This window comes from Manduca sexta, chromosome 28 (assembly GCF_014839805.1).
Source record: "Manduca sexta isolate Smith_Timp_Sample1 chromosome 28, JHU_Msex_v1.0, whole genome shotgun sequence".
NCBI classification, from domain to species: Eukaryota; Metazoa; Arthropoda; class Insecta; order Lepidoptera; family Sphingidae; genus Manduca; species Manduca sexta.
The window spans coordinates 15774173-15801278 of NC_051142.1; the positions used below are offsets into that span (position 1 = coordinate 15774173).

The following is a 27106-nucleotide window of genomic DNA, read 5'->3' on the forward strand; positions in this document are numbered from 1 at the left end:
TATCTCCGACGTACTTGGCATATCTCCATTGAGATTTGCCGCCGTGGGCGAAATTTAGGTAAGAGAAATCCATTAAATAGTAACAACAGACACAATACTTTAATATTTCAAAGTACTGCAATAATTGCAATAAGCGAACATCATAAAGTAAGGATATAATACCCCTACTAGTGTAGGTTCATAAACCTCAATAAAGTTTCGCACAGACACTCATGCCTTTTATCCCCGAAGAGGTAGGCAGAGGCGAAACTGGAGCACCCATTTTCCACCTTCTGTATTCCGTCCCATGATGTGATAGGGGGCGAGCCTATCGCCATATCGGGCGCAAATTCCAGACTTCGGGCTGATACTGGGTAGAACAAATCAATATCACTTCGCCCGACCCGGCGATCGAAGCTGAGACTTCAGCTTTGCATTCGTAACATAATACAAGTAACTCACCAAGGCATTCGCACCGAGTGTAACAAAATAAAATTTATGTAATTTTAAATAATATAAATTACAACGATATATTGCAAATATAATATAAATAAAATTAAATAAATACACCCAATAATACACATAATCCCAACACCCACATAAGTCTTTAGCCATCAAGAAATGAAAGACATGGCCACACACTAGTACAAAATATTTATTACTACACTTTTCAAATCATTAGCCATCAACAAACGAAAGACTTACACTAGAACAACATTATTTTTTTGTTTACTACACTTTACAAATCAGTTTATTGATTCTAAAACACTGATTATAATTTAACTTCCCGAAATGCTAAGCCGTGGACAATAGCGAATAGTACCTGCGAGGAGGGCCATGTTCTGTAGCCAGTTGGGCGGCAGCAGGCGGTAATCGGTGATCGCGTCCATAGCACGAGACACGCGGTGTCGGTCAGAGGTCAACGAGGACTGAGCTCGCAGCGCGCGCCGCCGCACGGCCAGCTCTTATCGCGAGTGATTCACGTCAGCCTCAGATACCGTAAGTTGTGGCTTAGCACGATCATAATCCATCTTTGCACGCTTTTTGTTTGGACGTTTTGCGGGGATAGGGGACGCGTTCAATATTTGTTTACAATATTTATTTTAATACTTGATATTTCTATTATATGTTATTCCAAATTGTTCTCTTTAAAACTTAAGTTAATGTTCTTGTTAATGTCTTACGAAAAAGTCTTGCCTAATTTAGGTATTGATGGCAATACATTTATGAAGTTCAGTGTTCTTCAAATTTTGTATTTTCGTTGTGTATAGGTGTGTCTACTACCTTGTCGATAAATATTTTTTTAATTTTCATTTCATTTCACCGAAAGTAATGTATGTAATGAGGATTCTGGTAGTATGAAATGAGGGAGGATCCATTTTGATTTAATGAATATTGATTTAAATATACATTTAAAGGATTCAAGTTCATATAAATTAGATAAGAACTGCATGTAATACCTAGTAGTTCAGTAATATAATCGCATTTGCGGTTAAAGGGATTCAATCATCGGCTGTATTATACAGTAGAGTGATATTGTAAACAAAAGGGTGTACATGGAAGTTTTTTTTATCTTTATTTAGTTCAGGGTTTTTATCCATAAAGGATACGCCAACCCCATATAACCTAATTACAGCTTTTAATATTATAATCTATAAACACACAAAAAAACACATTATCTAGAAGAAATGAGCCCCGACCGAAGCTACTGGCATGGGAGTTAAAAGTTAAACATGAACTAGGCTCAATCTCATTCATATTGTAAAGTGTGGATTAAAGATGTTTGTATATTTGCAAGATGTTAGCGCATATGTACAACTATATTGATTATGATCGAATTTGGCACACAGATAGCCCAAATCCCAATTCAAAATAGAGACCATTTTCTGACCCGCAATAATTCATAACAGAACTTCAATTCAGTGAAGAACTTTTGTGCCGTCAACGTCGTACCGGTCGATCATATTATGTATCTCATTTTGTGGGAACAAAAGCAAATATTACCATACTCTATAGAGATAATATATGCTAATGGGTATAAAAAGGGAATAATCCTACTAATATAAATTCGAAAGTTTGTGAGGATGAATTATGGATGTATGTTTGTTCCCCTTTCACGAAAAAACTACTGAATGGATTTGGGTGAAACTTTACAGCAATATTGGTTATACATCAGAATAATATATAGTCTACAATTTATAATGATTTTGTGTAATTTGGTCATAATATAGCTAGTTGATGTCATATTTTAATTGTAAGCAAACACGATCTCTCGTTCTTTAGGCTTACATCTGCTTTATTTTAAAAAAATCTAGCTTCTTGTCTGTGGAAGAATTCGTTTACTTTTTATTGTGAGTAACAATGATTGGTCCACGTATCGAACAAAAACAACAGTTTATCCTCCTGTAGGAATAATGTGATACTGAGAATTAGCTCGCGATACTGAATCACATTGCGGTTTGCTTACGTACGAGCTACGAGCATCAACAACATAGTTCATTGAAAATCTTTCCTGTTGTCATCAAATCCCACAACTGGGACGGATCCCGGGAAACTCTGATTTTTACTTGTGTTTGAGTTAGAAAGAATATTATCTTTTAGATTTCTATAATATTCAAGTTACAGAATTGTCAATGAATCGCTGGCTCACTATTACATTCTATGTTATATTTGATGTTCAAATTGAATTATGTAGTAATGTTATATTAAGCCTTTTTCAATGAAAATATTCAATAATCACGAAAGATAAGTATATGAGGAACCATGAATTATTATTTATTGAAATTTTTTACCAACATGAATAATTTTTATCTCATTTTTGAAACATATTCAAAAATTAACATAGGACCTTGTAATACTGAGCCAGCGCAATATCTACCTATCAGTTAAATCCATTTTATTTGGCATACATCCGCAATTTATCGTATTTTTTATGATGTACTAATCCTTGAAAATCGAAAATACATATAAATTATAATATATTTATAATTGTATTAGTTAATAGTACGAAGACAAAGCTAAGAAAGTCTAAGAGTGAGCTATTTCAAAAGGTCGAAGTACATTCATTCATCGTACTAATTTGTAATACGTCTCAGTGTACCGGTAAATAATAGTAACATAATATGATCGGAAGCGTCGCAGTCGGGCTGACGAGAATATTAAAGGAATTCGTTAAAGAGATAAGGCGCGGCTCCCGGCATTTAGAGCAGGTGTTCACTTTTGTCATGATATAATTTATTCCATAAATATAATATACAGTAAATATATATAGGTAAATAACGGCTCGTGTGATGATACGCGGTGTTAGTAGCTTTTATAACAGAATAAATATTAAAATTAAACTACTTTTCGGATTCTATCGCGGTTTTTTATACTTTAGTTTTCTCCCGACGTTTCGAAGACTGCAGATTCTGAGTAGATCGGACCACCAACAGCTAAAATTTTAAAAATTTGTATAATTGTAAAATGTAGGTAGATATTGTAACTTTGACTTTGCGGATGAACAACACCTCAGTCTCCCCCGTGACCATGAAGGCTGCAAAGTCTTCAAAACGTCGGGAGAAAACTAAAATATAAAAAACCGCGATAGAATCCGAAAAGTAGTTTAATTTTAATGTCTAACATTCGCGTAAACATAAATCATTATAGAATAAATATTGTAGAGTATAAGGCTGGCTTGCACCATGACTTACATGTTTAGCGCTAAACACATTCAAAACTTCGTGCTGTTACTTTCATTCATTAAGAGTTAACGAAGACAGCAATATGATTATAAAATATTTAGCATTAATCATATTTAATAAGAGGTTGTGCAAGTCAGCCTATATCTTGGGATTGATTGCATTCTTGATCTGTTGTACGGTGTCGTCAACTTGGGATCCAAAGTCAGATTTAGGAGTCAATTTTACCTGTGACATATTATGACAATTAGTCTGAACAGTTTCATAAAATTATGGTGTATACGATGTATGGTTTTTATCTTACCTTTTGGTTTAGTTTATAGGTATTACTTCTGCAAGGTATATGTTTAAAGATGGGAAAAGAAGGGAGCTGCATATAAGTTTAAGGCGTGATATTTGTATCTGTATGCGTGTCTGACATCGTAGCTCTAAAACGACTGAACCGATTTTGATCATTCCTGATATTTAAGGCAGCGCATAGATGCTAGTAAATTATGATGTTACTAACAAAATATTTTTAGATATTTTACATAAACATAATTTACGAAAAACTGATAGGCCAAAAAGCCATTACCGTGAAATATTAAGTTGGAATACAAAATAATAATAATAATCAATTCAAATCAGAACGCTAATTTTCATTAGCTTAGACCCGCAGGCTGCAAAGTATTTAATCTCAAATACTTAGTTAAGGTTTTTTTTCGAATTCAACAACTCATTCAATTTTTTTCTCCAATCTGAGTATCGAATGCATTCCTTTACGGTTTCCAGGTCTCCCCTTGCAGCTATGCTGATGAGGCAATATACATAATGAGGTGTTAATTGGGTTTACTATTATTTCCTTACATTAAATGAAATATTTTTCTTCTTCTTTCTTACTTTGCTTTACGATATGCCAGAAGATATTTTTCAATAATCTTGCAGAAACGTCACAATTTGGCTTCATTTCTTTGACCATTTTCTTGCCATCGAACCCACTTGGGGTATAATTTGAACCCACGACGTTACAGTCCGCAGCTTATAATTGCTGCAACAAGACTAAGAGAGGTTGAAATTTTACAGACGTAAAATGAATTTATAAGTCAACATTCCAATTATAAGGAAGAATTAACTGTCATATGACAATTGTTTACAGGAAATAATTTCTGAAAATGAATATTCCCCATTCAGCAGGATGGTGTTGTTGCACCGCTGCGTGTGACAGATCACGGCTTTTCTTTTCGGGTAAGTCCCACCTACTTGCGTAGTTTTTTTTTATTGCTTCGAATGACGAGACGAGCTTGCCGTTCGCCTGATGGTAAGCGATACGATCGCTCATAAACAGTAGAAATATCGTTTTAATTTAGTAGTTAATTTAAGAGATCCATGGTTTATTAAGGCACTTTTGGCACAACGAGGGGCTAACCGTACTATTAGAAGTTATCTAATCACAATTAATAATGCACTACTTATATCTACAGTTATATTCATTGCTGTTCCAGTAAAAAATGTGTACGTGGAAAAAATGCTGATGTAATCGATGTATCCATGAGTTAAACATAAAGCAATATAAATACCGAATACAATAGAAATTCATTGTTTTATTATAAGCACTGGTTTCGTAATTTTCCTCATTTATACTTAGGTATTGCAGGTAATTAAGACTTATCTATTGTATCGCTGTCGTTTCAAGAGAAGGAAAATTAGGAGTAAGGTCGGGATTTGCTCAGTGACCTGCCAAAGAGGGACCCTATATCTAGATTGAAGGAAAATTAGTAACAAGGCCGGGTTTTGCCCAGTGACCTGCCAAAGAGAGACTCCATATCTAGATTTGTCTTTCAGGGCAATGTGAACTTTAAGGGTTCACTTAGTTTAACTTAGGTATGGGCCTAGAGGGCTTCTAAAGCTGGAAAGCCCCTTATCACTAATACAGCTGACACAGCGATAGCGCGCCACTGGATTTGCTTCAGTTTGAGAAGAGTTTCCAAAACCGATTTAACACACATATCATGTTATATGTAACTATCAGTGGCGTAGTGTCCATATAATCCGATTCCTGTCGGCTTCTCTTTCGTAATTGAGTAAGAATCTAATTATAATCATTAGAACGATTTACAGACCGCATTTATGCATATTAATACCGCTATGTTATGTCGGGTTACCTTTTGGAAAAACTTATCCTTCGCCACTGGTATTTATGATTCTATGTATAAAAAAAAAATACATACTCAGATGGAAACTAGGCCTTTTACATACCTTAACATAACACGATAATAAATACTAGTAGAGTCTGGTGCATAGAATTTTCGGCTGGAATGTCATTCCAACGTTTATTTCTGCATTCAGTTTAAAGTTTGTTTGAGATGTGTAATCTGATGTTTAGGATAACGAGCACAGTGAAGTGTCATGTTGCACTTTGGTTTAATTTAGGGCTGTGTTATTACTGTTAATGGGAAGTGGTACTGACTACTGACCATCAGACGTACGGTTTAGTCTTCTCGTTTAAAATAAGGGTATATTTTAAATATAGATCTATTGGTTGGACGACATGATAAGCAGGTTAAGCTAGCGCAAGAAACATTTGTTACTGATTATAATAATTATTCATATGAAAATCTATAAATTGAACAAAGGATTTGCCTAAAGGTAATATATTTATCCTGATACAGCAGTGACTATCATAATCGCACTAATGCCTCGGTAATGTAAAAATTGGAACTAATTTATCAATTATCTATACTAATATTATTGAGATAGAATTTACAAGTTGTGATGTATTTTGGAAACTCTGATGATGCGATTTCGAAATAAAACTAGTTTCCAGATTTTATCGGGTTTTTATATAATTATTTAAACTTTATATAGTTGTAAAATGTATGAAGATATTGCTTAAACTTTACGCACAACCAACACCTCAGTCCGTCCCGTGAGAAGACTGCAGTCTTCGAAACGTCGAGTCGAGTGAAAATTTAAAATAAAAGAAGCCGCGATAGAATCTGAAAAATAGTTTCATTTTGATCTCTAACATCCGCGTAAATATAAGAAATCATACCGGTGCGATTATGAAAATTATTTCAATAATCCAGGGACATAGTTGCAGACAAAAGAATGTTAGTATATCATTATTTTCCTTAACATGGCATCGATTTGCCTGGAATAATTGACCTGATTGGAATTATCCCTGTTTATTAGCAGTTTAAGGATAATCATGTTTGACGATATACTCTTCCATTATCAAACGTATTATTAATAATTATGTGATTTAAATTGTTCTAGAAGTTTTTCTTTGAGAAGAATGCCTTAGAGAAAACACATTTGTTTGATTTTTTATTGTTTTATTACTTTTTTGTACTTTATTGAATTATGGTTTAATTGGTCATTAATATGTTATCATTACAAAATAAGAATCAATCTTAATGATCTTTATCTCGATTTACGTAAGAAAATCCCAAGTTTGTGCAAGTTTCCAACTATATACGAGTATATATAATATATGGTTGGAAGCTTGCGCAAGCCTGGGTTTGGAAAAAAAACATTGGAATTGATATTTTATAATTTTTATAATATTGCGATAAAATCCGAAAAATATTACTGGTGGTATGTGCTCATACGTGAGTGTCCGGCTGGGTGGGTAGCATCGCAATGTCTATTTCTGCCGCCAAGCAGGAGTATGTAATTACTGTTGTGTTCCAGTTTGAAGGATATTGTAGCCAGTGTAACTACTGGATATAATAAGACTTCACATCTCATGTCTCAGGATGGCGAGCGCAGTGGAATACCAAACAATACTTTGTAAATCAAGGTTTTTTTAGTGTTGCTACTGCTTATGGGCGTATCGCCTACCACCAGGCGAACGGCAAACTTGTCTCGACATTCAAAGCAATCAAAAACATAGTTTTATTTCAATGCCTATTCTTAGTATTTTGTAATATATTTCATATCCTACTTTCGAACAAGATTAATAGTAATTTGTCAATTCTAGAGAAAGGCAAAGTGCATGCGAACGGGATCTCATTGTTGTGTGATGAATGACTACCGCTGGTTGATAACGATTGTACCACATGTCTATATTTAACGCATGAATCATGCAGAACTGCCTGATTGTATATTTAGCACTCTGGCATAGACAAGATTCCCAACATTTGCAATTATGGTAAATACTAATAAACAATAATTAAAATAAATCAAATCTTACTTATTAATATTAATACCTTCCTTGCCGAACTACATCTTACACTGGCTACAATGTTCTTCAATACAACAGTGACTACACACTGCTGCTTGGTGGCAGAAATAGACATTACTCTCTCATATTAGAGACCTACCACCATTAATAATAGTGTGATGTGTTTACACATTGGTTATGATTGTATTAATCTTACCATTAACGCGTAGTTAGTGGTAGGGATAGTATATTGGATCGCCTTTTATACAACATCTTTATGTTACCGCGTCTTTACGCGGCTTGAACGATCTTTCTTTTCTGCTAAATTATAAGATTACCTAAATGTTTTTGGACATATTTATAAATAATGTTGAATTTGGCAGATTGATGTGCGTAAAACAAACAAGAATTTAAGATTCATTATATGCATCCATAATGACAGAATATAAGTCTGTGTTGCACTTTATGTGTAGTAATAACATTGAAATTAACTAATTTATTTTGGTGACAACCACCATGGCGTGGCCTAGATGGTCTACAATTGCCGTTGCCAATCAGTTTAGTTAAACATGACCCATACCATAGGAGTCGTGGTGCGCCGCGTGGTGGTGATGCCAGGTCTGGTGCGGCGCGAAGTGCGCGTACTGCTGCAATCGCGGCCCGCTGGCGACGTATCCAAGCCCGTAGCCCTCGGCGCAGTCGCCGCTGCTGCCGCCATACGCGCCGCTGTGCGCGCCGCCGCTGCCCCCGAACATCCTGGCTTCTCACTGCACAATCACCATTCTATGACACACGAACTTCTGTAACAAAAGAATAATATATGTAATTGAAATTTTGGTAGTTAGTCTAATGTGGCGGATCAAGAGTCTTGTGGCGATTTCGATATCTATGCGATGCAATGTAATCTAGTAGTCTGGTTTTCGTGTTCACTCAATAATTTAAATAAAAATTGGTTTCCATATTTGTATTGCATTTTTTTTATTCTTCGATATCTATAACATAGGGCTTAATATACTATTAATTGTTTAAATTATGTGTTAGAGGGTATTCATTTATTTATTATTAAACAGCGAAATAGCATAATTAGAAAATATTGACTACGCTAAATTACAATAGAAATATGAACAATATAATTTTTCAACGATCGCGTGACACACATAACAATAGTTTTTTTAGAATTTATCTATGTTTGCTTTTGGAGTCTCAGTTTAATGTATTATGATAAATTGTTTTTTAGAATAAAGAGTAAAGTTTTTGGAGCCAATTTACTGTAATATGATAAATACACATTTCTACACTTAATGACAGTAAAGTTTAGCATAGTATTATGGTTTAGTGGGGCGCGTGCCCCGCCCCTAACAATGCCCGCAGACCGCCTTTGAAATAATGATGGTTGGCTAAAAATAGGTAATATAATAGTCAGTATTGTCAAAGACGTTTTCATCACATAATTTATAGTTATGTATACAACTGGTGGACTATTTGTAGTAGATAAGTAATCATCTTAATGAAACTAAAGAATTGTTTTTGAAGGAAAATGAATGAATTAGGCAGTTAATGGAGATTTCTTAGGCCCATGGTAATCTCATTGAACAAAACGCATCAAAAAGTTTATAATTGACACGTATCAGTGCGACAGAAGTGTCTCGGTAGAGCTTAAAACTGTCTAATAATTTAGGCAATATGCCTTTCTGTAGAAAGTAAAATATAATAATAATAACATAAAATTAGCGTTTACTATTGTAATAGTAAACGCTAATTTTATGTACAATAATGATACATTCTAACGACAGACATCGATAGCATATGTCGTTCCTATACGATTTTTGTGTTCCTATTAGCGTTAACGATTGCAAAAACAAACCTTGGCTACGGCTCGTAAACTGATAATAAAAAAAAAACTGTCCTACGTTATCCTACTATGTATAAAAAAATAGTAAAAGTCTAAATATTGACCTATTGAATATTCATGATATTAATCATTTCACAATCTATATCAATACTTTAGAAAGTGACTTGATACTTGATCAGAGTATATACGTAAATATTTTGATGGATATGTTTGTTAAATCGGCGAGTGATTGGCGGTATCGCGTGCAACCTCGCAGATACCGGCGCATGCGCAACACTGATACCACACGTACACGTCGCCGACGCTGCGCCAAATCAGCTGTTTTGATGTGCCGTGAATAAATTATAGCTGAGAAATAATTGGCATAAAAAAAATGGAAAATAGTTTGAAATTTATATTTATTGGATAAAAAAACCTTTGGACGTACAAGAAAAATGTGGTTTAGTACATGGGAATACCTAATATATTATCGATATAAATAAAAAAGGATATTTTTAGTAATACTTTCACTTTAGAAAATATATACTTTGGCGAGTTTTTCATTTACTTGAAATAGCGAGTCATATTTTGGATCTTGCTTCGTCAGTTTAGTAGCAAGGTATTCAGATTACAATATATTGGGAGGTCTTTTCACCGAAGGATAAGCAATCTTTGTTCATATATTTAAATAATTTAACTTAGTTTCTCGTGAATCTATGTTTGATATAGCTAAAAAAATGTAAGATATAAAAAATATTACGTTTACTTGAAACTAGACTCATCAAACATATTAAAAATTACAACAATACTGCAACATCAGCCTTTTCAACAATAACCCACGATACGTGTCCTACGGCCTACCTATCAACTATCAGCGTACTAGCTCAAAGCATTTTGTACCTAACTCCATCGACATAAAGTATTGATATTGCCACATCGGTATTACCTAATAAATATCGCTAGAACGTATGCTATCTCCGCCACAAGTGTGTCAGTAATGCCACAGTTGCGTTGCGACCGATTGTACACTCATGTAAAGGCAAGTGCAGATAGCAAGGTTACACAATTTACCAACGCTTACCTTTGGCAGACAACCGGGCTAGGAGGTATCGATAGTGTGAACCTGGCTTTCATTAAGATTATAGTAATAGATACTGTTTGAGCTGGTGGTAGGATATATTTTGTAATCACCTAAATAGAGAACACTGTATAGGCGTTAAAATCCGCCATAGTAGCCCACTCAAATGTCTCGCGTTCCAGGATCAGTCTGTGTATATACGGTTTAAACAGGCCGGCATAATTGTGTCGATTGGCGAGGGATAATCATCTCTCGTCAGTCGCTATTTTATCTGGAGCCACTCCGCTTACTATCAGGTAGCAATAACTAATAATATGCATAAACGAGGTCTGCAAATCGTTCCAATGATAATTACATAAACATCAATTAAGAAAGGGAAGCCGGCAGGAATCAGGGTATATCTATTTTTATTATTATTTACAAAAAAATACAATTATTACAAAAAAATAGCATATATGAAACCACACAGATTTATTCTAGAGCTAATAAGAATTTACAACAGTATCGATACATAACTATAGGTAATAATAATAATAATAATATCAACTCTGTTTTATACACTGTCCCACTGCTGGGCAGGGCCTCCTCTACTACTGAGAGGGATTAGGCCATAGTCCACCACGCTGGCCTAGTGCGGATTGGTAGACTATACTCACCCTCAAAATTCCTAGAGAAAACTACTCAGGTATGCAGGTTTATACTATAGGTACTTAGTATAATATATATCGACCCTTTGTCACTGTCGTATAATATATCTATATTTTACATATGACATTACTTATAGTATTTTGCTGACATATGCGTGACTATACGATATTATTGTCCAGTTGTCAACTGCGGAGGTCTTAATTATTGAACCATACAACGATAGTATTCGATAATATTGATCAGATACATTCGACAAGAAACCGATATTCACAAAGGTCACAATGGAAATTTATAATATATTTTACTCTTCTTGACATTTTAACTTTCATGTATTTACTATTTTTGATAAGGAATTAGCTGGGCTAATAAATACCAAGAGGTGTAAATTCATTGTGATATGGTTTTTGTATGTTTTTGGAATAAGGGTCCGCTGGTTGCAAGAACACTAGACTTTGTGCAAGGTTATTGCATTATTGCATTGCGTTATTAATGAAATCACATATTTATCTTTTTATATTTCTGCTGTGATAATCGAGTTTTCGATTCGTCGGAGTACAGTATTTGGCATGAAGAGCGCTACATCATGTTAAACAGTACGCAAATTACATCTGGGGTTGTATACTACGTGGACCTTGTAGAAACAATGGGTGTTGGCCTGATGATAGCAGCGGAAAAGACGCGGTTTGCGGTATTTAGTAACGCAATATAAAAATGATCCTGTATACCACAAGTTGGCAATTAAAATAACCTGATGGTAACTGATCTTCAGCGCGCATAAGCCAATGATACCAGAAATATCATGGCCGGTTGTAAATGGCAATTAATATTGTCTTCTGTATTTTATTTTTATTTTATTGATGAAAAACAAACAGATATACATTAAATATGAGTAAATAAGCACATACATAAATTTTATTAGCATATATTACAAAATATAACGTTTTAACAGAATATAAACTATGTATAATGCCTCAGTGGCGTAATACTGCATGCGCGGTACGGCAGCGCTCTGAGATACTGGGTACGAATCCCGAGACGGGCGAAGTGATATTTGGGTTTTTATGCTCAGAATCAGCCCAAGTCTGAAATTTGTGCCCAATATGGCGATAGGATCGCCGTCTATAACATCATGAGACAATATCATTAATACACTTGGCACAAAGTGGGTGTCCTTCTTGCGCCTCTGCATACTCCTTCGGGGATAAATGTGAGATGTGTGTGTATAATATTTAGGTACAAGCAAATAATATACAATACAAAACAAAGGAGTGATAATCTAATTTATAAATAATACTAATCTGAATCTAAATCAATCAGCATGGCACTACTGCTTTAAAAGGTCAGAATGAAACATATAACGGCGATAGCCTAATTGGTTGTGGGACGGACAGCCGAGACGAATGTCCGCAGGTTCAAAGCCAACGGCACACACCTCTAATTTTTCTTAAGAAATTACGTCAGATACGCAGGAGATATTAAAGTGCACAACAAGACGGCAACCCGACATGACCGGCGAACCTTGTCACAATTATTTTTGAGTTTCGAACCCAGAACCTCAGCGCGGAAATCATCCTCGTACTGCATACGCATTACAACTACGCCATCGAAACAGACAATAAATATAATAATGAAAAATAGTAAATATAATAAATACGTAGGTACAATGACGTGGTAGTGCAATACTCTACCGAACATCGTAGACCCATATTACTAAATAAATGACTCAACAACACTCTAAATAGTAATCAATAAAATTAAGTAAGCTATTAAATTAAGTACAGTCGTAAAACCATACAGTAAATCATATCGCACTGACGCAACTACCCTTCTTTATTAACACAAGTTATGCTAGCGACTGCTTCTTCGTAGAAATTTTGTTTGTATTATTTATTTCACCAGCTAAGCTATATACAAACAAATATAAAGTTAATTTAAATGAGGAACCAATCCTCAAAAAAAATAAATTTGAAAGTGCATATAAACATAAATACACGAATTGGAAAGAAGATTTCTTATGTGGGTACAGAGTAAACCGCCTTAAAAATTTACTAAAAACTTAAAAAATAACCGGTATATGCTGATTATCAAATTAGGAGTCGGTGACTAATTAAATATATAGGTAAAGTAGTAAGGTAGTAATTAAGCTAGTTAAATGATTAGATCAGTTACGCTTCCTAGAGTTTCGCTTAAAATAATCAAAATCCGTTCAACCCTTAACAAACAAATAAACTGTCTCCATTTTATCACGTATAGATGGCGCTATTAGTCAAACATATCGCTCTCGTTTGTATATATGACATATTGGTGTAATTATATCTATATTTAGCCGACACATGTACTTCGGATTTGTAGCTATAAGTGCTTTATGACGAGCGGCAAAAAATGGAGATGGAGTGGGCCCGATGCAATTAACTTGTAAACGCTGCTTGTGAAAAAAAATTGGGGGTGAATTCTAAATATATTTTTTAAGATACACTTTTTGTTACAAAACCTAATTATTATTACTGATAATAATAGTCGTCCTATATCGTTATTTTACTCTGTACTCTATAATATATAGAGCATCTTGAAGTTAGAGACTTTGATTTAGCTTCCTGTATTGAAAATAAGCGCATTTTTATAGTACCCATATTTAAAAACAGAGTATAGATACTCGTAAGAATCAGTTGTGAGAAAAACGTTCTGTTACTAAATATGTTAGCATTTTTATTTTTATAGAACTTCATAGGATATAATTAGGGTTATAATTTATCATGCACGTGACCCTTGGGATTTATCGAAAAAAAAAACACTTCCAATAAAACTAGTTAAACGGTATCCAACTAATCACTGTTATACTTCCTTCATATTTTGAGTCAAAGACACAAATGATTACCTGATCACTCACCTAAATATCTTCTAGCAAAGTCTATCGTTCAAACATATGTTAGTTTCAGCGTTACGCAAATAGGTGTTGACTTTACACGTGTATCGTCAGTAAATCACCGATACCCGAGACTCGACAAGCGACACTCGACGCCTGGCGCCTAGATACCCCGACATCCCCGACACTCGCCTCTCGCATTCCTACTCGACACCAAGGACATGAAGTGACTTATTGATTTACACTGCTATAATTCACAGGTATATTTAGAACTGAGTTGAATAGGATTTTGTATTTCTCTTTTTGAAGAAGAATATTTTACAAGGAGCACTTTTCATTTTAATTAACGAGAATTGCAATATTTTGACTTGATAGAAAAAAAACATTAAGAGATTAAAAAGAAATAGTAAACTATGAATTTTAACAATTATAATATAATATGAAAGAATTTAAAAAAATATCCACACCAAAAAAGTATTTCGTAGTGCCCTGTCATCAAATATGTTAAATTATGCAAAAAAATAATAATATGAAAAACATATGGTTACATCATAATCATCTAAAATTTTGTGGTGTCTAAATATATTACTTTCAAATCTAGGTGATGTTGAAAATATCTATCATAGTTTAGATTATTAAATCTCAATATCTCAAGGATAATTATTAAGTATTTGTCGTTACTAGCAGTCGCAAATCGAAATTCGACCGTCAAATTTAATATATTTCTAAGACGTATTAGCAAGAAAGAAACTGCACTCTTCTATATCAACTTTATGCCAAATCTCACTCCTGCGTGCGCGCAATGTGCTTAAAAAGCGGTACATTTTTTTTCTTTGCGTTTGAATATATAGATTAGAAAAATTGCTAATACAGAATGAAGTAAACGCACCTACGATAATGATAGGACAAATACATTGAGAGAAGTAAACGCTACTATTTATGGTAGGACACAATGACCTAGCGATATGCCATTTTTCTACTCCATACTTGTGTTACAGGGTGGTTTGGAGGCGAGAGGCGGGCCGACCGCTCTGATTTACGCGATACATTAGCGCTCGGGCCGCACCGCGATTTATTAGCCGGCAAACCGAAATTATGTATGCAATTTATCCACGTTCCGCCTGCGTATACTCAATTAACGATCTGGATCTGGTAGGGTTCCCGAAAATTCTTGAAATTACCGAGATGTAATTGTAGGATTTTAAAAATATGATAGGAAGTATAATAAAACAGTGATACAGTTTAAAAAGCTTTATTGGAAGTGTGTTTTTCTCATGATAAATTGAAACTCCATTTATATTCTATAATGTTTTTTTTTGGATGAGTAAAGGATGAGAGCTGGTTTATCGCATGATTGGAAATGGATCATTAAATATTTATGCTCGGTAGGTACATGATTAGAATATTTTTCAGATAAGACGACAACATATTTTGTATGTAAGATGTTACTTAAGTTCTAGAAGGGATTTGTAAGTAAATTTCAAAACTTTTAAAATGAATGTAATAAATGGAAACCAATACTTAAGTTTGTCCCGTGACCATGGAGGCTTAAAAGCCTTCGAATTTGAAACGTCAAGACTAAAAAATAATCAAAATCACGAAAATGCCAAAAAAGTTCTTCTTCAATAACTTTAGTACTTTTAACGTTTTTGGTTTACAAATTGTATCATATTCTTTTAGTCAACAGGCAATAGACTGACAAGATCTTAGTGCCTAAGAGTATGTCACTAATGCTAGAAAAAACATGGTTCCTGGTTTAGCCGAAAAAATCGCGAGCAAAAAATATTTTTTTCATTTTATAAAACAGCTATGACATAACACACACGTGACGTCATACGCAATATAGCATTATCCAACACTCTTCGCGTCTATTTCGGTGGTACATTAGCCGGTGTCCGACCTAGGCCAACGCCGGCATCGCATTTAGAACCACTTGAGAGCGCGTCTGTTCATGCACGCCGGCGCCAGCGCATTACGGCCCTCACACACTGAGAGATACGCTAATGATATATCGAGGTGACCCACTTGTCAGTTTGGCTACCTCTTACATGATTTTGAGCACGGTTTTGTAGTGGCATACGCAGTCTTGTGGTAGAAGATAGATTAGGTATTTTTATATGCAAGCGAGCTGGTAGATAATCAGATGGTAAGTAATACACACAATCTATGAATATTTATGATGCTAAAGGAATTACATTTTTGACCCGAAACACTTCATGATTATAAAAGAATCATCAGTATAGACATAATTTTACATCGATTTCTGTGAGAAACTGATACGTCTATGATGCTGTCCTGTTCATGCTTACAATATTATAATGACTTGCATTTCAAATTCTTGATATTAGTGGTCACATTTCTATCTGTTCCGCACTCTAATGGTATTTATATTAAATTAAAAAATTCTGGAATCTGGAAATCGAAACAGTTCTTATAACATAAACTCGGTGTGGTTAAAGATCAGCACGTAACTATTTGTTAATAAACAAGACTGGTTAATCGTGCATCCTTTTTAGTTAGTGACTCAAGTGGCACAACTTGAGTCAATTAGATAGCAAACCACTTAATGCGGTCTGATATGGACAGTAGGTCAAGGGCACTTTTATGTAAATATAACAGCCTTGTACATTGTCTTACTGCTGAGGACGAGCTGTTGCTGATTGAGTTTAGACAGGGGCGTAGCTACTACCATATCAGCCGTATCAGTGATACGGGGCCCTCGAGTTTTGGTGTCCCTCTTGGCCCATACTTACATTAAACTAAGCGGGTGCACAAAAGTTCGCACTGCCCTGAAGAGCCCCCAACAAATATAGATATAGGGCACCTTTGTGGTAAGCTACGCTACTGGGTTTAGGCTTTAGTCCACCAATCTGGGCAGCTCTATAGCAGTTTTACCCCTGTTTGAGATTTTCTGTCAATAAAAAGGAAGAATGGTAACTTCGTTACGTAATTTAAATTAAGTAGTATAAAAACATCCAATATTCTTTTGGTTTACAACACGTGGTTCTCATCTTAGTTCTTTACTACGTGTTTTGCTACCTACCTTACATAGTAAATATAACAAACCAAAAATACTTCGACATCAAAAAATATTTTGTAATTATTTCAACATAAGAAGAAGATTATAAAATATGACTATGGCAATGCAAGATTAAGAACAATACTGGCACTACATGTGAGCTTCAAACGTAAAGTAATAACAGAAATTTGCGGGGCCCTTTAGGGCCGGTGCCTGCCTAGGTCTCAATGCCACCGGATCTTGGACCTAGGCACATAGGCAAAGGATGGGAACACCGTAGGTTCTTAGTCGGTAAAAGTCTGACACGTCCTCCCGCCCATCCCAAGGCGGGAGATAGTCAACTGACGATTTACCTACGTAAAAAAAAAAAAAAAAAAAAAAAAAAGTAATAACAGAAGCAGCTGAAATCAAACTAATTTTGTTAATTGTCGAAGGAAAAAATTAACGTCCATTGCTGGTAAAATAGTGGTTCAACCACATTCATATTGACTCGAGTAAAATATTTGTTTGCCTTACTTGTGAAATACTTTATTAGTTTCATAGTTGTTTTTGTTGGCGATTATCATAATAAAAATAGTTTGTTTTGGGTTAATTGCATTACTTTATACATACGTTTCATTTGTATATATTCTGTACTGTCTGAAGGAATATGTCGAGCATGAATTAGTGTGTATATATTTGAAAAGTATTGAGAGGAATATATCAAGCATATCCCTTGGTGTGCACACGGCCTGGCCGGCTCGAAAGCGGCGGTAATGCGGCGCGGCGCGGCGCGGCGCGGCGCGGCGGCGTCGCGGCGGAGATCCTGTGTCTGCCACCGCACTCGATATCAATCAGTGTTTAATACATCTCTGTGCACACCGCACACGTAATAACCGATACTTAGCTCTTTTTAAAGCAGAAGTACAATATAATATTCATTGCTTGGTTAAAAAATGCAATAACCACATTACCAAATGCGCATGCGCATTCGCATGGATTTTGTATGGATGAGTGGAGTATAACAGAATATAACATTTGAATTTATGTATTACTTTTTTAAGTTAGTGGAAAGCATTGCTTGGGCATTGTTGTATGGAAGACCATATTATAAAATAAAAAATTGTAAACCTAAATTTACTTAGACTCTTGCTTATCATTATGAAATAAAATACTAACACCTAACAATAAATACTTGGACCGCAGATGTAAATTAATAAAGTTTAAGTTTCGAACAAAATAAATCCCAATAAAAAGTAATTTTAATTTTAGACGCTCTAATGCAACTGTTAGTACTAAGTAAATTTGTCGCGGCGGCATCATTACACTTTCAGACAAAAATACACAAATACACGCGCCATATTCGCACTAAACGTCAAAATGATCACAAAACCGTAATTGTAAATTTGGAATTTTTGTTGCAAATATTCGTTATTCATAAATAATTTTGGCACAATATTAGCAGGGGTAAAGTCGAGTATTTATTATTATTTATTTATTTATTTAAGGACCTCCAACAAAGATACACGGCGTATAATAAATACAATGTCGTAAGATTGGTACAATTAATAATGTGACGTGCCTCTTCGATCATAGGAGACCACAGCATGCAAATATATATATTAGTACTATTAGTAGTATTTATTAACCCAAAGCCAAAATGCTCCTATATTATAATAGCTATACAAATTACATGCTTTAAAGTTAAGGCCGATATAGATAAGTAAACTTGCCTTACCCACACACTACGCTTTGATCCTTCATTTGTCGTAAAAAACAAAAGCAGACAGTGGTGTTACAAATGTTACTTAAATCTACTAAAGCCATAAAGTTTTTGCATTTCAAGTGGCATGTTTGTCAGCGCTAGCGGTTGTATTCGTGGTGCCGGCTCAAGAGCATGCACCTGTGAGGCCACTTCATACCACATGACATTGTGGGAACTGTATAGTACCGTTACGATGTCTTTCAATTGCTTTTATATGTTTAGAATGTGGAATCCACTTGTAATGATGGTAAAGTTGCTGTGGTGTAGAGATGTAACAATTCTTCTATATAATACAGTGGCTAGAGGTAAAATTTTCCGAAAGGGAGCAAGATACAATATATAGTAATATGCATAATTGCCGTTTGAAAAACGTTCTGATAATAATTTGATTTTACATTAATCCTACTAATATAAATGTGAAAGTTTGTGAGGATGGATGTATGTATGTATGTTCCTCTCACGAAATAACTACTGAACGGATTTGGATGAAACTTTACAGTAATATTAGTTATACATCAGAATAACACCTAGGCTATAATTTATAATGATTTTGTGTAATTTGGTCATAATGTAACGGTACATATCAACTAAGTCGGAAAAAAAAATATCCCGGAAAATTTCCTTACGCGGGCGAAGCCGCGAGTAAAAGCTAGTTCTACATAAAAGGAAACCAGCAGGAATCGGATGATATGATCACCTTGATCCTTCGTCACTGCTACAATGTATGTTTAAGTTTTCATTATTATATTTCCTTCAATACTGATAAAGTTGGAGTTAAAATTTATAGTAAGTTGTAAATGTCGTTGAGGACCAAAGATTGTTTGAATTTTTATACGTCGCTTGTTTAACGTGTTGATTTCAGCTTTACGTGACAAGTTCAGCCATGAGTTAGAGATCTTTGATAAGGTAGGGCATTTTATGACGACCTCTATGGTGCCACGAGGGCTGAGAAAACAGTGACTGCAAGCTCGAGTTATTTTGTTTTTATTTTATTTCCCAATAATATTTTTAGAGGGTTTTGGCACCCAAACTATGTTTAACCAGTATTTTTAGAACCCATGACGAGACAAATAATCTAAAGTCCTTAATTATATATGTGGTTTTGGACGCCTTTATTCATGACACAAAATCTTAATGGAGTCATAACTGTAGCGTCAAAATTATTTTAATTGGGTGCATTAGTGTCTGCCACTGCCTACCTTTTTAGGAACATAAGATGACGTATATTACACGAACTAATCCGACAATTATACGCAGTCTTTGACAACACAATTTTCTTTACATGCAACTGACACATGTAATTAATACAATTAACAGAATACTTCGCCATATTGTTATCTGTTTAATTACCGCAATGATGTCAATGTCGTCGAGTTTACACTGTAATTCGTTTATCGAGCAATTCTGACACCACTCGGATTTTATAGGAATTGCTATTTTGGACTTTATAGGCATGTAGATACTGGCGGCATGCGGTTAAATTTAATCTGACAAAAGTTACAGTGTATTGTTAAAATTTGCTTGCGAGTTTCGCATGTTTGAAAGCTGTAATAATCCGCATTGAACTCGTCGTGTTTTTAATTTAATTGATTTGAAGAGTTTGTAGTAATCGGATAAACACCCTAATTCCCAGTAATCAAGGTTTACACTTCACGTCACCAAGACTTTAGTATTACAAAGCCTTTTAAGTTGAAATATAACAACATATTGTAAACAGAAATAGAAAAAGTTGTACTAACCTTAATACCTTTACAGACTTTCGCTTACGAGAAACCTACTATCAAATAAATACACACACTCACGCCTTTGTTACCAGAAGGGTTAGGCAGAGACGCAACTGGTGCATCCAATATTTCGCCGTAGGTATTCCGTCCCATGATGTTATATGACGAGTCTATCGCCATATAAATGTATGATGTCTAATAAAAAAAGTTATTTATACCTATAAATCACCGAGAAAGAACAAAATTGCAAAGATATAGCCATGTAAAAAGTTTATAGCAAGTTAAGCGACTTACTTATCTGCACATCATTATTAATAACCGTGATAGCAAAAACTGTGTCGGCGCGTGCGCACGCCGCTAGCGACATCTGTCGGCGGCGGGTGAGGGCGGTTACCATCCCCAGACGCTGATAAGATAGAGGCTGATATATTACCGCCGGCGCCAATAAACACGGCTCATACGGGCGATACCAAATTAACGATTTTTCCACGATACTAAAATTCCTGGTGCGTTAACAAATTGTGAAGGCGGATTTTCGTTGAGTTTTATAAAAAATAAAATACTTTATTTATCATGTAGGCGAACAAACTTGCACGTATGATACGTCAAAACAAAGTATAAGATTAATTATTATTATTCCTAAACAATTATTAAATTTACTTAAATAACTATGGACATTTTAAATTAGGGATAAAATGTATACTAAAGACAAGGTACAAACCGAAGTAACCAGCTCGGGCTGGCAAGTAGGGGATATAGGTATAGGTCTTGAATGAGGGTTCTTCTGGATTATTCTTTATTTCTACTGTTATAGTATAGTAGGTATAGTAGAGCAGAAGTTATATGGTACTGCGCTTTAAATGTCATGGGAACTAAAGAAATTATAAGATTAATAAGATCGTCTTGCAATATATGAAATGACTAGGTATTTAAGATATTGTATCTCAAAATGATAAGCGCAATTAATTCTATGCACCTTTTGATATGAATCTTAAAGAAAGCTCATCAATTAACATCCATTCTCAATATTTAAAAACCTAAACATCGACAAAACAATAAAGGAAACTCATTCAATATTTCATTATAGCTATTTTGTCAACGCTATATACATAAATTCTAAACAAATTTCGGACTTGAATTCACAAAATCTTGCTAGTTCTTAGTTGATATTTTGAATTAAATTACTATGCGCAGTTCCTACATAACCTTCTCACATATGCCTGCAATAATACTAAAAGCTCTGGCGCCAAGCGTTCCCATATTAAAGGACAAAATATTTTAAAACTCGCTGTCAGCATTTACAATTTGCTCAGCACAATTTACTATCAGTATTTTGAAAACTGAGAAGAGTTACTATCCTTTTGCGGACGAATTATACAATTTACGAACAGATAAAGGCATGGCATATACCAATTAGAGTAAGGGTTGACTTACAACAGTCAATATCTTTCAACAGTTGTTGATTGAACCGTTTACTCAACGCCACGTTTTGAGGGTGGACAGAGTATAAAAAATAATAATTAATTTGACTCAGCCGATGCCCCGACTATTATTGATTAAGACGAAGAATGTGGAATCGATAACGGCCTAATGGAGTACGATAACTAATTAAAATACTATCTTTTACTGCAGCGGTATAATGCGGAATCAATTAATGAATCCAATATTGGAAGTTTAATTATTGGATATGTCGATATATTATACAGTTGATGGTATAGAATATCCAAGGACAAATTCTGGCCAATTGTTGTGGCAATTATGGAACTGTCAAGCCGCTATAGGTTGTTCAATATTACTGCACTTTACTCGCCAGGTGTAGTACTTTGCCAAGTTAAAATCTTACTTCAGGCATATTATTCAAGGTTCAATTTTCTTTAATAACTACCATCCTCCTGCCCTTCTCACTTGGTTATATGGAAATTATTTTTACATGCTTTTGAAGGAGGTTCGCTTTAGTAATCGGTAATTTGGTTTCTAAAAATATTTTTTCCAAAATTTGTTCGTAAATTCACCTGAATTGTCAACTTGGGAATCTAAGTTAGCATAATATATATCGATTATACCCGCATATTGCCACCAGTTCAAAATTTTAAGAGAAACGAAATATACAGTTATATTAAAATTTAGGCCAGTTATAGAAGTTCGCTTACTTTAATTTAATTTGGATAGTTGAGGAAAGTATATGAAACATTACTTAATTTACATAGGTTGTGGTCTGCACACGTATGAAACGTTTCAACTATAAGCTAAACTGTTTTGGTTTAGTATAAGATCTGCGATCCACATTATAGGAAAGACGGAAACAATAATTTCACATATACCCTTCTTTATTCGACTGCGCATCAGTAATAATCGGTACAAAGATCACTCTATCAAATGAAAGAATTATTGAAACTCTTACATTCCACAACACTGCAGTTCCGTCCTTGCCGCGTTCCCCTCCCGAACCTATTCATCGGCATGCGAGCCGACGAATACTGTAATGAATAGATTTTATTCAAATTTAATTCTTGAGTTACTGATATCTCCATCCTCTCCTAGTGACTGAGGTTTGTAATCTGTTACTGGGTTGCCGTTGTCATGGTTACTTAATTTAAAGGGTTGCGAGCACCTAAAGCGCTCACTCAAAAGTCGGTGTGTTTGTATAAGGCGACGCATGTTAGGCTAAAAATGTAGTAGCCGTGTTAAAAAGAAATCTTGTATGGAGCATCGGTTCAGACGCATCTATATTATAATACCTACATACTTAGTTATTTGTGGCAAAGAGTCCGTATAATCTGATTCCTGTCGGCTTCCCTTTCATACTTTCGCATTTATGCATATTATTAGTAACTAGGGAAGCGGCGATAGCCTAGTTGGGTGTGGAATGGACTGCCGAGACGAATGTCCGCAGGTTCAAATCCCAAGGGCACACACCTCTGACTTTTCTAAAAAATCATGTGTGTATTCTTTGTGAATTTATCGTTCGCTTTAACGGTGAAGGAAAACATCGTGAGGAAACCTGCACATCTGAGAAGTTCTCTATAGGAATTTCGAAGGTGTGTGAAGTCTACCAATCCGCACTAGGCCAGCGTGGTGGACTAAGGCCTAATCCCTCTCAGTAGTAGAGGAGGCCCGTGCCCAGCAGTGGGCAAGTATATAATACAGGGCTGATATTATTATTATTATTAGTAACTATAAGATGTGTCGGTTTCCCCTTCGGAAAATTTCACCGTTCACCACTGTTAGTTATACGTTGTTAGTCAGAAATAATCATATTTATTTATTGCAATTGAAAGGCATGATATTCCCGCTTGCCCGATGGTAAGCGATACGGCCGCCCAAAAACAATAGCAATACCATACAGAACTTTGAATTACAAATTTCGCGATACTCTGCCCGTATCACTCTGAGACATAAGATGTTAAGTCTCATAATGCTTAGTAATTGCTCTAACTTCTCATAATTGCCTTGAGTTATAATAGGTGATAAAAATGTTTTACAATTAGGTAACGTCCGCTCCATAGTTAGCAATAAAACAATAACATTTAACGCATACTTTTTGCACAATTATATAAATATATACAGTACATATTGTTATCTACATCTTCACTAATTACGTTTTTAAAGCCGTTCAGCGTGCATTTTGATTTATGACAATAACAAACTTGTTAATTACATTACAGAGTTTTAATTAGAGCTCATTACGCATGTGAGCGGAATAAAGATGACGAATAAGATTTATCCTTGCTTAAAAGAAAGAATTTATAAATATAAAACAGTCTTTTTCCGTCTGTCTTTGTTATCGATTTTCTCAAAATCTACGGAACGGATTTGTATGAAATTTGGTATAGAGATAGTTTAAGACCCTGGGAAGGTTATAGGCCCACTTGTTGGCGATGAGCCAGTACTTAATCAGTTAAAATTAAAATAGGCGTTATAAGAAAAAATATTATTATAGAAATTCACATACGACGAAAAACTCTCAAGTGACATGTAAGTAAGTATAAAAAAAAACAACATTTTATCGAGAGATCGGAATTTAAATAATTAAAAAACAAAACTAAATCTTACTAAAAAGGTTTTGCATCGCCAACACTCCCCCTATTCCGGGAAAATAAATAGCGGGTCTTTTATCCCGGAAAACTCGTTCACGCGGGCGAAGGCGCGAGCAAAAACTAGTTTAGACTATAGTTTACTCGAAAAACTTGAATCGTTTACAACTTTTAGTTACCAATGACTTGGCACACAAATTATAACAATTATGAATTTATAGAAACCCATTTAGAACTCAAATAGCTGACCAAGGCAATAAGAGCGTCGGTGTATATTCTATGTACTACAAATAACTTAATTAACCCAATTTGTCTCGTTTTAATCATAAATAACAATTTACATAATACAAATTACGTTGTAAACCCGCATTCCAGCAAACTTAACCCTATTATACATCAGTACATGAAAAAAGATCGAGAATACAGAGTACAACGTCGGTACTAATGAAGGTTGGTGTCACACGAACGATTTACGCGCCGCGCACTAAAAATAAACGCGACGTGTGCGCAACTAAAAGCTTCGATGTCGGGCAAAAGGTAAAAAACGGACGGGAACGCCCCCCAAGGCTCCGCCTTCGACGGCCCTTCGCGGTAAATACGGCTTTCATCGGCCACTCTACAGGTTTGTTGTTATTTATAGGGTTAGGGTGACCAGTATTGCTTTTATTGGAAGTATGGTAGAACATGAGATATGCAATTGTGTACTAGGAATATTTTAGTTGCTCTTTGTTAAAGCATCTTATTCTATATTGTAGGTTAGTATGATTAAGAATTAATTATCTTCTATTGTCATTATAATAACAATATCGCCGGTTGAAAGGCTTATTGACTTATTGACTTTTTTTTTCGAAAAAATAACTAGTTTAACAAAACAGAAAAAGGTGCTGATTTTAGATATACATATGAAACTTAGTGTCAATTAGCCTTTTAAACGTCGATATAAACTATCCCTCTTCTGGCTACGAGACTCTTCTACTACTGATTTAGATGAAGTTTAAATCCACTACGCTGGCCTAGTGCGGATAGGCAGACTACACATATCCTCAAAATTCTTTTAGAAAACTCAGGTATACAGGGTTCTTTAGGATATTTTCCTCCACCATTAAAGCAAGTGATAATTCACAAAGAATATACACCTAACTTTGGAAAATCAAGCGTTTCCTTGTGTTTGAACCTGCGGACATTCGACTCAGCAATCCGTTCCTTTCCCAACTAGTCTATCGCCATTTCAAATAAAGTATTCTATATATTATATATTGTCGATAGATAATGTTTGAAGACAGTTACACCGAAAATAACAATTTTCCTTTAAAATCACTCAAATGTGTATTATGCACCAATTAACATTCGCATCTCTCACGACAAACGACTCCAAGACGATTTCGATAGCATAGAATCCTATACTATATATTCATATATTTCATATCATTTAAACTGCCTACGAATAGCATTAGTGTCCAATATAATATTCAAAAATGTTTACTAAATGTCACGGTATCCGTACATAAAAATATACCGTTAGCAACATCAGTAAATTAACACACGTACAGCCAGCAAGCACAACATTAACAGACTGGACGTCTCTACATTACTTTGCCTATATTATGTACAAAACAAGTATCAATAAATAATTGGTAGAGTGGACACCATCTTTAAACTTATTGTAGGATATTACTGGGACAAATTGAATTTGTATACTGTATGGAAGTTTTAAATTTGGAACAGTTTTTATGCCGCCTTTTATTTTAATTTTTTATAGCGTTTCGTATTGGTTAATTACATTTAATTACACCGGTCATCAGGTAAACGCTTTAAGGCGCTCCAACTCTTATATTAATTACCCGACCACGTCAAGGACAGTTTCTAGTGGGGTACAAACCTCGGCTCAGAGTGGTCACTGGGAGAATGCGTAAACCTCGAATAGGTATTATGCAGGCATCATAATGTGAGTATACTGCAGTTTGAATTTAGTGGATTACAGTACCGGACTCTAGTAGTGAGATTGTATCTCGTAGTCGTATTACTTATGTCTTATTTGCGCAGTTTGTAGGTTCTATACATATGATTGTTTACTACTAGTTAATTTCTTAGGCGAATCAGTCAGTGGAAGCTATTCACACTGACATAATTCAAAACATTTCATAAACAAAAAAAGTCAACAATAATTTCATCGCAATTCCCAAATTTAAATTCCAACATGGTCACCCTACAGAGCGCAGCACGTATATAGAGACGAGGCGATTATTTTCCGAGTTATATGCATTACACGGACAGAAACTAGTTTGAACATAATGCGGCGGTCAGTGACTCCGGCGCAGTCTCTCTGCCGGCTAATCATTGAAAGCTTCCGTTTTCTTCGGCT

The 27106-nt window shown here is 34.9% G+C and overlaps 1 protein-coding gene and 1 long non-coding RNA gene across 8 annotated transcripts in view; one reads left to right on the plus strand and one right to left on the minus strand.

Moving 5' to 3' along the window:
• LOC115456189 (GATA-binding factor A) overlaps positions 1-27106 on the minus strand; it is a 90823-nt gene that overhangs the window by 17225 nt on the left and 46492 nt on the right. For 4 of the 7 annotated variants that reach the window (XM_037444643.1, XM_037444642.1, XM_037444641.1 and 1 more), the window contains exon 2: positions 8384-8603. In XM_037444643.1, the coding sequence (XP_037300540.1) occupies positions 8384-8558 (175 nt within the window). In that variant the 5' untranslated portion in view covers positions 8559-8603. Of the gene's footprint in view, positions 1-802; positions 958-8383; positions 8604-27106 lie in introns of those variants that run through there. The other 3 variants (XM_030185141.2, XM_030185139.2, XM_030185140.2) reach the window with 3 other exon arrangements.
• Positions 847-8498, plus strand: LOC119190980. Its single transcript, XR_005113323.1, has 3 exons — positions 847-978; positions 4795-4883; positions 8389-8498. It is a non-coding gene; the product is annotated as an uncharacterized LOC119190980 (long non-coding RNA).